The following is a 13,655-nucleotide window of genomic DNA, read 5'->3' as shown; positions in this document are numbered from 1 at the left end:
CTCGCAAATGCGGGTAACTTTCAAGTGTGTGCTAGTGAACAAAAATGCCGCTCGTGCTGCACGAGTGCATTAATTTTCCCTCTGCACTATGTTTAAAATGTATATTCGAGGACTTCCGGTGGCGCGGTAGACAAGATGCCCGCGTAGTGACTGAGCTCCGGGTATCAGCCGCAAATTTGATAATAATTCAAGAGTCTTACTCGTCGAAACGAATTAATTTTGTTGCCATAATGAGTGGGGATAAAAACAAGAAGAAAGGTTATGGGCTACGACACAATGTTGAGCGAGAAACCGAAGGAGAAGCTGCGCCATGTGATAGCGTAGCGAATCAAGATGGAGCCCCGAAAGGCAACGAAACTCTGGATTCAATTTGCGAAGTGATGAGCGAGGTTATGACATCGGGGATGGCTTCGCTTCAAGCCGAACTCAAAAAAAGACCTTGCTGACTTCCGAGCATGTTTTCGAGAAAATATTAAAAAAACAAATGGAGGAGTTCACTGCGGAGGTAAACCGGAAGATAAACGAAGTGACAAATCGAGTCGAGGGGACGGCTAAACGTGTCGGAGAAGTGGAGAAAAGTTTAGCCGACATGGAGAAATGGGACATTGGTGTCAAAGAGACTCTCACCCAACTTCTTACTAACCAACGGGCTCTAAAGGAGAAAGTGGCGGATTTGGAAGGGCGCTCCCGGCGCAAGAATATCCGAATCTACGGTATACCCGAGGACGCTGAGGGTACATCCGCTGTGGCTTTATTGAAAATTTTCTCAAGTCGGAGCTGGGAGCCGAAAGTGACCCGGACTTGGGAATTGAACGCGCACATCGTGCTCTGGCCCCCAAGCCTCCATCGGGTGCCCGTTCCATGGTGGTTCGCTTCCTTCGGTTCTCAGTGAAAGAGCAGATTCTTCGAGACGCATGGAGGAAGAAGCTTCGGATTCAAAACAAACCAGTATATTTTGATCACGATTATGCTACGGAAGTACAGAGGAAACGGAAGCAATATATCCCCGTAAAGAAGGCGTTGAAAGACAAGGGCATACGTTTCCAAACCCCCCTAACGAAGATGCGAGTCTTTTTTGACACTGTACAACAACGCGAGGCACGCAGCGGAGGACCTGCGGAGACGAGGATTCGAGGTGGCCGAAATTGCCGGCGGATCAGAAGAGGAAAGCATCTCAGAGGAGACGCCGGCTCAACTTCTACCTTGGGAGTCAGCCAAGACCCAGCGTGCGGGAGGGATACAGCGGTTCCGGCGGCAAATTCGGGAGAAGCTGAGTGAGTACCGCAGAATGGGGCCCGAGCCCTCAGTGGTGGATGAATGAGACACATGATTGGAACTTCCCACTACTGGACAACTACTATACCGGCGATATGAGAAGGCTGATACCTGTGTATTAATGTTCACGCCACAGGACTTTTATTTATTTATTTTTTTTCTACAGAGGGCCCCCACTTTGTGGCAAGACCCCTCACAATTAGAAGCGACATGTTAGCTTCCCTGTTGGAAGTTCTGTTGTTTGTTTGTTTTTCTTAGTTTTTATTTCTTCTCCTTTTTGTTTGGCTTTGTTAGTCCGAGATGTTACAAGTGCAATGTTTCAAAGGTAAGAAAAATGCCTTATCAATATTATAACATTCTCTCTTTGAATGTAAATGAGTTGAATAATCCCATCAAGAGAAGTAAAATGATAGCTAAAGTAAAAAAGGAGAAAGTCAGTGTATTATTTTGGCAGGAAACTCATTTATCTGATGGTGAGCATGATAAATTAAAGACGATGGGCTTTAGAAACTCCTTCTTTTCATCATATAAAAATGGTAAAAAGAGGGGTTGTTGCTATACTGGTGGCAAATAATGTTAAATTTTAGTTTATATCTCAAATCAATGATAAGGAAGGTAGATATGTCTTCGTAAAAGGAAAAATTGACCAAAAAGAAGTGACTTTGCTCAATGTATATGCCCCCCCTAAAAGTGATATATTGTTTTTTAGAAGGGTTTTCGATCTGATTGCAACAGAAACATATGGGACTCTTATCTGTGCTGGAGATTTTAACATACTGTTGAACCCGCAATTGGATACATCTAATAGAAAAAGAGGAAAGAATTCAACTGAAAAAAAATTTAACAGGATGATGAAAGAACTGAGTTTGATTGATGTCTGGCGGGCCACACAGGGGTCCAACCCAGGGTACACGTTCTATTCTGCACGTCATGCAGCCTATTCTCGACTGGACTATTTTTTTGTGCTTAATAGGGATTTACATAGAATAAGAAATTGTAGAATAGGCCAGAGGGACCTCTCAGATCATACAGGCGTTTATCTGGCATTACATCTTGATAGCAAACAACGAAAAACTATGTGGAAACTCAACACTGGGATGCTTAATGACCACGCCTTTATACAGTCAATGGAAAACGACCTTGCCCTGTATATGAAGGACAATGATACAGGGGATGTAGGCTCAAATATCTTATGGGATGCAACCAAAGCTGTACTTAGGGGGAAGATAATAGCAAGGATGTCTGTACTGCGAAAGGCAAAAACTGAAAAATTTACTAAATTACAGGGAAAATTGAGAGATTTGGAGGAAGAAAATATTGTCGGAAAGAACCCCAAAGTGGTACTTTAAATTAGAAATGTCAAACAAGAAATAGATAAAATATTAAGTGAAGAGGTAGAGAAAAATATAAGATTTATAAAACAACGATACTATGAAGCGGGCCCTAGGGCAACTAGATTGTTAGCATGGAGACTCAAAAAACAACAGGCTGAAAATACAATTTATAGTATTAGAGATCCGGTAACAAATAAAACTAGAGCTGCAAGCAGCTATAAAGGGCCCTCGCAGCCCGGGCCACGTTGGGGTACTTGCACGTTGGGGGTACTTGCACGTTGGGGTACTTGCACGTTGGGGTACTCGCACGTTGGGGTACTCGCACATTGGGGTACTCGCACATTGGGGTACTGGCACATTAGGAGCAAAATTTCTTTGAACATGGCATGATAAACCTTTACATGTGGATTTTTTTTTGCCAGGTGTGATGTGTGTGTCAAGCTCAATGGGTTTTGGTGATTGTTAAGATCTGCAAAAATAAGCGTCTTTTTTTATTTTTTGGGAATGAGTTGACCTGATTGGTATTTTTTGCAAAAGTATATATACACATCATCGCGCGTACTCATTGCACGATGTTGCTTTTATTGTCCATAGAGGCTATCAAAAATAAATAAAACAAAATAAAAAAGTACATATGTTTGGATCGGTTTGATACCAGTGAACATCTTGAGTAGTGGAAAGTAAAAGAATATTCATAAATGACTTAGTTATAATACTTACAATGAGTTCACAAATTTTGTACAAAATACCGTAAGTGTTTTTTTTTTTTTTTTTTTTTTTATGCCTCAAGGACTAGGTGGCGCTGTATTTAAAACTGAATTTTGTCATAGAGATACCTTCAGGCCTTGACTAGAAATACACATGTCAAGTTTTTTTTTTTTTTTTAGCACGATACTGCTTTTAACGTCCATAGAGGCTATCAAAAATAAATAAAACTAAATAAAAAATACACATGTTTGGATAGATCTGATGCCAGTGAACATTTTGAGTGGTGGAAAGTAAAATAATATTCATAAATGACTTAGTTATCACACTGAGAATGAGTTTACAATTTTTGTAAAAATACCGTAAGTGGGTCTTAGAGATAGCTTAAGGCCTTGACGATAAACATACATGTCAAGTTTGGGATTTTTTGGAGCATGTACCGGGAAGTTATTAAGGATATCCTTTTTCAGTGCGAAACACAAATTTTGATGCCCCGCCCTCATCATATAGTATTTCGAAAAGTCAAGATTTTTTCCCCTGTCGTTGGCTCAGGTCTTGACATGGTCCAGGTCAAGTCTTAACTCAGTCGGATGAAACGTGTAGGAGAAGTGTGCAAAAGTATGCCCCCTGTAAATGTGGAAAAATCGTCAAAAATGGGACATTCAAAAATTCGTAGCTCACTTCCTGTTCATTTTAGCATATGGGTCCAAAAGACTTTTATGTAGGTCTTGGGCTCCCTCATACAACTAAAAAGTTTCGTAGATCTTGCTTAAACGTACAACCGGGGCTGCTTCATTAAAATTTTCTAGGGGGCGCTATTGAGTCATTTTTCTAATAATAGCACAATCCAGGATAAAATATCGCTCATTTTGCCAGGCCAGATGTGTGTGTCAAGTTTCATGCGTTTCTGTGCCGGTTTAGGCCCTCAAAATTGGCGTTTTCTTGGTGAACAGCGCTTAGCCACTCCCACAGCGATTTGCGAAAACTCACAAACTTCGTGTTGTGACATCATGAAGACTGAAACCCTCATCTGAGCAAATATGAGGTAGGTCCAGTTAATGTGGTTGGAGAAAAACATTGAAGAAAAATCGTAAGAAAAAAAATTACCAGTAGGTGGCGCTATCAGTAAGATGAAATATAAGTTCATTGATGTCTTAAGGGCTGGACTCTCATCAAATGTGTGAAATTTTGAGAAGATAGGATCATCTGGGTCAAGTTAAAGCAGCTTTTATTGTCACTAAAAATTACCAGACTTTGCGGCACCATAGCGGCCACGCCCTTTGGCGAAAAGTTACAATATTCGGTGTGGGGCATGATCAACATCTTAAGGCTTGTCTGACCAATTTTCAACTGGATCCCTTCAAAGAGCTTGGCACAGTAGCTAAAAACGTAAAGTATGACATTTATTGTTACCACTAGGTGGCGCTATATATATAACGGAATTTTGTCATATAGATGTTTTCAGGCCGTGACTATTACGTTGCCTGAGAAGTTTGAGATTTTTTGGAGCTTGTACATGGGAGTTATTCAGCATTTTGTCTTTCTGGACAATTGAAATTTTAAAGGCAATATTTGATGCCCCGCCCCCGTGATATAGTATTCCGAAAAGTCAAGATATTTTGCCCAGTTGTTGTCTCAGGTCTTGAGATGATACATGCCAAGTTTGAAGTCAATTGGATTAAAACTGTTTGCAAAGGGGGGAAAAGTATGACCACAGTGAATGTGCAAAAATGGGCCAAAATTGGACATTAAAAAATTCATAACTCACTTCCTGTACATTTTTGCTACATGGTCCCAATTGACTTTTTGTGCATCCCGGGGTGCTACAAGTGCCTGTCAATTTTCGTAGCTCTAGGTCAAACGTGCCGGGATTGGTTTGTATTTTTTTTTTGCTTGGGGGCGCTATAGAGTCTTGTTGTTATGACAACATCAGAATATCAAATTTTTCACCGGGCCCGAAGAGTGTGCAAATTTCGGTGTTTTCGTAAATGTTTAGGCCCTCAAAAATGTGATCGTTTGCGGAGAATGAAGAAGAAGAAGAAGAAGACGAAGAAGAAGAAGACGAAGAAGAAGACAAAGAAGAAGACGAAGACGAAGACGAAGACGAAGACGAAGACGAAGACGAAGAAGAAGAAGAAGAAGAAGAAGAAGAAGAAGGGCCCTAATGACGAATTGGAGGGAATACAAAGTGCATTTGAAACTTATTACAAATCTTTATATTCCCAGGCAAGCCAAAATGATGAATATCCAATTATTGAATTTCTTAATTCATTAGACTTACCTACATTAGGTACAGAAATTAAAAATAACCTTATATCCCCAATAACAAGGGATGAAATAAATGATGCTATTTCAAATTTAAATTCATCCAAATCATGTGGGTTGGATGGTTTCCCCCCGGCATGGTATAAGTTAATGAGAGAACAGCTGCTTCCTCTGCTGGAGCCTTGTTTTATTTTAATTATGCCTTAAAGGGGGCCCCATCCCTCCCTCTTGGAGAGAGGCTTTCATATCAGTGATTCCAAAAGAGGGAAAGGACAAAATGGAATGTAAAGGTTATAGACCGATTAGCGTCCTGAATATTGACTATAAATTGTATGCTACCATTTTAGCAAAAAGACTGCAAAAAGCGATGCCATGGTTAATAGATGAGGATCAAACTGGATTTATAAAAAAAACAGGCAAACTCTGTCACACACTACATCAGACGACCTAATCCAAAGTAGTGTTGAAGGGCCAGATTTGACGGCTCATGATGCTAGGCAGGCTATTAAGCTTTGTTTTTCCAAAGGGGAAGAGGGTTTGGAGGCCTCGCAATTAGAGCTGGCCCATCAGCCCTTTTTTCAATGTCTTCTTTTAAAGTAATATAAAATAATTGACCTCTTTTGTTGCAGACAAATCTTGTTACAGTAAAATATTTTGCAGTTATATGTTGAGTCGCTGTCAATCTTTACGTCATCAAATCATGCTACGCAAATTGAGAGAACTATACATCAGCAAATACGGTCAATGCTGTATCCCCCCCCTAAAAAGGGTGCGACTAAAATCTGTGCGGTGCGACCAACTGAAAAAGTTGGTAGCACCAGTGCTACCAGTGCAAAAGTTAGTGTAGAGCCCTGATGTAATCGTAGTCGGGGAAGAAATGGGGGCAGTAGGTGTCAGAGCAGGATGGAAAAGATAAGACTACAATGTTAAAAGATGAGACACTATAGCGACTTGGAATGGGATAAGCCAAAAGGTAAAGAAGAAATGTCAATTCTGCCTCTTACTACAGAACAGCAATTTGTGCAAAAAATAAAACACTGACCATCTGAACATCTTAATTCAAACATTAAGAAAAGGGCAAATTCACTTCAACTGTGAAGCTCATTACTCATTATCATCTAAGAATAAAATAAGATTATTCCACATGATATAAGAGACAACTGAATGACACCACAAATGTGGAGAAAAGAAAGTAGACCATGAATGTGCATTATAAAATGATGTGAGCCCCATATATGTCACTGTTGTTTGCTTTTTTTTTTGCCTCTGCTTTTGTTTTTTAGTTTGTATGAAGATGACCCCATGTACATGTGATATTGTAAATTGTAAAAGATTTCAATAAAGATTAAAGTGAAAAAAAAGATTATTCCACATGACCATCAAATAAATGAAATTACTCACATTGCATTGTCAAGTTTCATTTTGAGCAGGTCAGTATAAAATGTTTCATCCTGGCCGTTACCAATTTCTGATGTAGTTGCATGACTCCCTTTGGTCTTCAGTAATACCTACACAAAACAAACACACATTATTGTTTAATATTTCATCATAATAGTTTACAATTTATTCCCCATTTCATGGATGATAGGGAATAAATAAGTGGTCTGCACACATTTATTTCGATTGTCATTCAAATTAGATGACATCGTCACCAATGGAGGAACATCATCCCAAAACAAGGCTGCGTGTAATTCAAAATGTTTTGTAACCCTCCTGAATAACTGTTGTTCTACCCGTGAAAGAGGTCAATAAAAATGTTCTAAGACGTATATAGAGGTCTTTACTGACACCCTTGACCGCTGAACTTCGTTGAATGCATGGTTCTGAAACAGAGAGCTACTTCTTGAGTATTGAATTGAATGGCTACCAGTTTACATTTAATGATATTCACTGACCATATATAGTTCACCACAAAAAAATAAACAGATGAATCAACATTTTATCATGATCTGTCAGGCTTCACATTTTCAAATGATTATTTCCTACAACTCTCCTGGAAAATTCCGAGGTCCTATCACTGGTGAGATAAAATATAAATAGACATAATGCTCCATCTTATGATAGGGATCATTGATTGCATATAGATTTTTTTTTAAATATAAACTTGCTGATCGGCGATCGTGATTGGCCCCAAATATCCTGACCTTGTAAAGCTAAAAAGCTGTCAACCTATTAGGGCTGGGAAAAAAAAGTCAACCAAGTCGACGAGGTCGACTTTAAAAATAGGTCGGCTGGGAAAATTGAAGTCGACGCTCCGCCCTGAACCATGTTTGCGCCGTCGCCGTCCATGTTTCACGCGGACCTTTTATGCCGCCGCGCAGAGTTGTGTCTTGGGCCAGGTGAAACATCACACTACAAATCTTGACACTGGCCAGACCCCGCCTGATCGTCCCGTGCTGCCACCAAGAGCACGGTCCATCGGCACTGGTGTTAGAAAAGGTAGCAGGGACTGTCTTTGGAATGGAGCGCGGTAACATTTTCGTTTCCCGGCTCTATACACTGTACAGAGTGTAACATATGATTTAGTAGTCAACAGAAGCGGACACGTCAATTAATTTAGAGTGTCCATTATTCGTCAAAACAACAAAATCCATTCCTGGTACGTTTGACCTATGCCTATAAAAAGTGGGAGGCACGTGTAGTAGCCCAAGAAGTACACAAAAGTTCATTGAAGCTAAAATGAACAGGAAGTAAGCTCGGATTTTTTTGAATGTCCAATTTTAGCCCATTTTCTTCATACATTTGTACATACAAAAATAAATCAAAGAATTAAACAATTTCCTTTCAGCAGTAGGTGGCACTACCACTATGATTCAAAATAAATGTGTAGATATCTTCATGCCTGGAGTCTCATCAATTATGTGATATTTTGACAAGATCGATGATATGGGTCGTTATAACAGCTTTTGTCGTCACGGCAAATAAGAATTGTGTCACAGACATTGGCAAGCCCTTTCCCGAAAAGTCACAACAATAGATATTTTAAGCATGATCAATGTCTTTAGGCTTTTCTTACAAACTTTTAGTTGGATCTGTTCAATGTGCTCGACATAGTAAATTAAAATATAAAAGATGACATTTCTTGTCTCCATTCGGCGGTGTTATATGTATTCAAAAATTCAATTGTGGCCTTGAATGAAACCTAAGTTTCAAGGGGGTTAGGGTGACATTGCATACACTAGTTGATCAACACTCACTTCAACCTTCTCCAAAGTCTGCAGTTTGGTCATCAAATGTTGGATCTCGTCATTCTTCTCTGACAACAAAGACTGAAGTCTGTCCAGCTGAGAAGAGTCAGCCCTTGAACATCGGAGCTGCATCAGAGTGGCAATTTGGACCTATAAACAACACAGGAATATATTACAGATATGCTTAGGACCTATTGTGATATTTCATCACACAAATGGATTGAATGACATTAGAGTCTTCACAAATCCATTTGATCACCTACCAATAAAGTGGTGACTAGGGCCCGACCGATATGCATTTTTTGAAGCCGATGCCGAGAGTGATTATTGGCGGAAAAAAATACCGATTATCGATTAATCTGCCGATTATTTAAAAATATATATAATGCATAATAACCCCTTCCCCAATTCCTTTTTCAGTGGATGCCGCTTCTGTCCAAACTTTTGCGAATCAGATTCTCTGCTTTGAATGACAAGTCCATTTCAAAAACGTTTATGAAGTAGACAAGGTTATTGTATAGATTTAGGTGTCAATAATAAAACCATTCCTACTTATTTACAACTGCTGTAAAGCATTGACATTTTCTTTTATATATTTTTATCTTGTGTTATTGTGGGAATGCTTTCCCACATATTTTATTCATATTCATTGTTGTTATTATTATTAGGGCCCGAGGAGCGACCGCTGCGAGGTCCCTATTGTTTTTGTAAAAATTATTATTAGGGCCCGAGCAGCGACCGCTGCGAGGTCCCTATTGTTTTTCGTTCGAATTATTATTATTATTAGGGCCCGAGCAGCGACCGCTGCGAGGTCCCTATTGTTTTTGTAAAAATTATTATTTTTATTATTATTATTAGGGCCCGAGCAGCGACCGCTGCGAGGTCCCTATTGTTTTTGTAAAAATTATTATTATTATTATTATTATTAGGGCCCGAGCAGCGACCGCTGCGAGGTCCCTATTGTTTTTGTAAAAATTATTATTAGGGCCCGAGCAGCGACCGCTGCGAGGTCCCTATTGTTTTTGTAAAAATTATTATTATTATTATTATTATTATTATTATTATTATTAGGGCCCGAGCAGCGACCGCTGCGAGGTCCCTATTGTTTTTGTAAAAATTATTATTATTATTAGGGCCCGAGCAGCGACCGCTGCGAGGTCCCTATTGTTTTTGTAAAAATTATTATTATTATTATTATTATTATTATTATTATTATTATTATTATTATTCTTCTTCTTCTTTATTCTCCGCAAACGATCGCGATTTTGGGTACCTAAACATTCACGAAAACTCACCGAACTTTGCACACTCCTCAGGCCCGGCGAAAAATTTGATATTATTAAGTCGTCATAACAATGCGACTCGATAGCGCCCCCTAGCGTAGAAAAATAAAAACCAAGCCCGGCACGTTTGAGCAAGAGCAACAAAAATTGGCAGGCACGTGTAGCACCCCGAGACGCACAAAAAAGTCTATTGGGACCATGTAGCTAAAATGTACAGGAAGTGAGCTATGAATTTTTTTATGTCCAATTTTGGCCTATTTTGGCACATTCACTGTGGTCATGCTTTTTCCCCCTTTGCAAACATTTTTCATCTAATTGACTTCAAACTTGGCATTTATCATCTCAAGACCTGAGAGAACAACTGGGCAAAACATCTTGCCTTTTTGAAATACTATATGACGGGGGCGGGGCATCAAATATTGCCTTTAAAATTTCATTTGTCCAGAAAGAGCAAATGCTTAATAACTCCCATGTTCAAGCTCCAAAAAATCTCAAACTTCTCAGGCAACGTAATAGTCACGGCCTGAAAACATCTATATGATAAAATTCAGTTATACATATAGCGCCACCTAGTGGTTACAATAAATGTCATACTTTACGTTTTTAGCTACTGTGCTGAGCTTGTTGAAGGGATCCATTTGAAAATTGGTCAGAAAAGCCTTAAGATGTTGATCATGCCCCACACCGAATATTGTAACTTTTCGCCAAAGGGCGTGGCCGCTACGGTGACGCAAAGTCTGAAGATTTTTCGTGAAAATAAAAGCTGCATTAACTTGACCGAGATGATCCTATCTTCTCAAAATTTCACACATTTGATGAGAGTCCAGCCCTAAAGACATCTACTGACTTATATTTCATCTAACTGATAGCGCCACCTAGTGGCAATTTTTTTTCTCACGAATTTTCTTCTACGTTTTTCTCCAAACACGTTAACTGGACCTACCTCATATTTACTCAGATGAGGGTTTCGGCCTTCATGATGTCACAACACGAAGTTTGTGAGTTTTCGCGAATTGCTGTGGGTGTGGCTAAGCGCTGTTCGCCACGAAAACAACGCCAGTTTTGAGGGTCTAAACATGCACAGAAACTCATGAAACTTGGCACACACATCTGGCCTGGTAAAATGAGCAATATTTTATCATTGATTGTGCTATTTTTACAAAAATGACTCAATAGCGCCCCCTAGAAGTTTTTAACGAAGCAGCCCCGGTTGTACGTTTAAGCAAGAACGACGAATATTTTTAGGTGTATGAGGGAGCCCAAGACCTACAAAAAAGTCTCTTGGACCCATGTGCTAAAATGAACAGGAAGTGAGCTACGAATTTTTGAATGTCCCATTTTTGACGATTTTTGCACATTCACAGGGGGCAGACTTTTGCCCACTTCTCCTACACGTTTCATCCGACTGAGTTAAGACTTGGCCTGGACCATGTCAAGACCTGAGCCAACGACAGGGGGAAAAATCTTGACTTTTCGAAATACTATATGATGAGGGCGGGGCATCAAAATTTGTGTTTCACAATGAAAAAGGATATGCTTGATAACTCCCCGGTACATGCTCCAAAAAATCCCAAACTTGACATGTATGTTTATCGTCAAGGCCTGAAGTTATCTCTATGACAACATTCAGTTATAAATACAGCGCCACCTAGCCCTTGAGGCTTATATAAAAAAAAATAAAAAATACCCCACATACGGTATTTTGTACAAAAAATGTACACTTATTCTAAGTGTGATAACTAAGTCATTTATGAATATTCTTTTAGTTTCCACCACTCAAATTGTTCACTAGCTTCACACCGATCCAAACGTATGTACGTTTCCATTTTGTTTTATTCATTTTTGATTGCCCCTTTGGACAATAAAAGTAACATTGTGCAATGAGTACAACGAGCGATGATGTGTATATACACTTTTACAAAAAAATACCAATCAGGGCAACTCATTGCCTAAAAATAAAAAAGGACGCTGATTTTTGCAGGTCTTAACAATCACCAAAACCCGTTGAGCTTGATACACACACTGGCAAAAAAATATTCTACATGTAAACGTTTATTATGCCATTTTCAAAGAAATTTTGCTTCCAATATGCCAGTACCCCAATGTGCCAGTACCCCAACGTGCAAGCACCCCAACGTGCAAGGACCCCAACGTGGCCCGGGCTGCGAGGGCCCTTTATAGCTGCTCGCAGCTCTAGTTATTATTATTCTTCTTCTTCTTCTTCTTCTTCTTCTTTATTCTCCGCAAACGATCGCGATTTTGGGTACCTAAACATTCACGAAAACTCACCGAACTTTGCACACTCCTCAGGCCCGGCGAAAAATTTGATATTATTAAGTCGTCATAACAATGCGACTCGATAGCGCCCCCTAGCGTAGAAAAATAAAAACCAAGCCCTGCACGTTTGAGCTAGAGCAACAAAAATTGGCAGGCACGTGTAGCACCCCGAGACGCACAAAAAAGTCTATTGGGACCATGTAGCTAAAATGTACAGGAAGTGAGCTATGAATTTTTTAATGTCCAATTTTGGCCTATTTTGGCACATTCACTGTGGTCATGCTTTTTCCCCCTTTGCAAACATTTTTCATCCAATTGACTTCAAACTTGGCATTTATCATCTCAAGACCTGAGAGAACAACTGGGCAAAACATCTTGCCTTTTTGAAATACTATATGACGGGGGCGGGGCATCAAATATTGCCTTTAAAATTTCATTTGTCCAGAAAGAGCAAATGCTTAATAACTCGCATGTTCAAGCTCCAAAAAATCTCAAACTTCTCAGGCAACGTAATAGTCACGGCCTGAAAACATCTATATGATAAAATTCAGTGATACATATAGCGCCACCTAGTGGTTACAATAAATGTCATACTTTACGTTTTTAGCTACTGTTCTGAGCTTGTTGAAGGGATCCATTTGAAAATTGGTCAGAAAAGCCTTAAGATGTTGATCATGCCCCACACCGAATATTGTAACTTTTCGCCAAAGGGCGTGGCCGCTACGGTGACGCAAAGTCTGAAGATTTTTCGTGAAAATAAAAGCTGCATTAACTTGACCGAGATGATCCTATCTTCTCAAAATTTCACACATTTGATGAGAGTCCAGCCCTAAAGACATCTACTGACTTATATTTCATCTAACTGATAGCGCCACCTAGTGGCAATTTTTTTTCTTACGAATTTTCTTCTACGTTTTTCTCCAAACACGTTAACTGGACCTACCTCATAATTGCTCAGATGAGGGTTTCGGCCTTCATGATGTCACAACACGAAGTTTGTGAGTTTTCGCGAATTGCTGTAGGCGTGGCTAAGCGCTGTTCGCCAAGAAAACAACGCCAGTTTCGAGGGTCTAAACATGCACAGAAACTCCTGAAACTTGGCACACACATCTGGCCTGGTAAAATGAGCAATATTTTATTGTTGATTGTGCTATTTTTACAAAAATTACTCAATAGCGCCCCCTAGAAGTTTTTAACAAAGCAGCCCCGGTTGTACGTTTAAGCAAGAACGACGAATATTTTTAGGTGTATGAGGGAGCCCAAGTCCTACAAAAAAGTCTCTTGTACCCATATGCTAAAATGAACAGGAAGTGAGCTACGAATTTTTG

At 39.6% G+C, this 13,655-nt stretch overlaps 1 protein-coding gene across 6 annotated transcripts in view; it reads right to left on the bottom strand.

The window, feature by feature from the left end:
• The window catches only part of spdl1 (spindle apparatus coiled-coil protein 1), a 339,338-nt gene that overhangs the window by 96,376 nt on the left and 229,307 nt on the right, over positions 1-13,655 (bottom strand). For all 6 annotated transcript variants that reach the window (XM_077532662.1, XM_077532663.1, XM_077532664.1 and 3 more), the window contains 2 exons: positions 8,777-8,917; positions 6,981-7,087 (listed from right to left, as the gene is read on the bottom strand). In XM_077532662.1, the coding sequence (XP_077388788.1) occupies positions 6,981-7,087; positions 8,777-8,917 (248 nt within the window). The remainder of the gene's footprint in view (positions 1-6,980; positions 7,088-8,776; positions 8,918-13,655) is intronic.

The sequence above is a fragment of the Festucalex cinctus genome, chromosome 9 (assembly GCF_051991245.1).
Source record: "Festucalex cinctus isolate MCC-2025b chromosome 9, RoL_Fcin_1.0, whole genome shotgun sequence".
In the NCBI taxonomy this organism is placed as follows: Eukaryota; Metazoa; Chordata; class Actinopteri; order Syngnathiformes; family Syngnathidae; genus Festucalex; species Festucalex cinctus.
The sequence above is the reverse complement of the archived record's forward strand: the minus strand, read 5'-3'. Positions and strand labels throughout refer to the sequence as shown.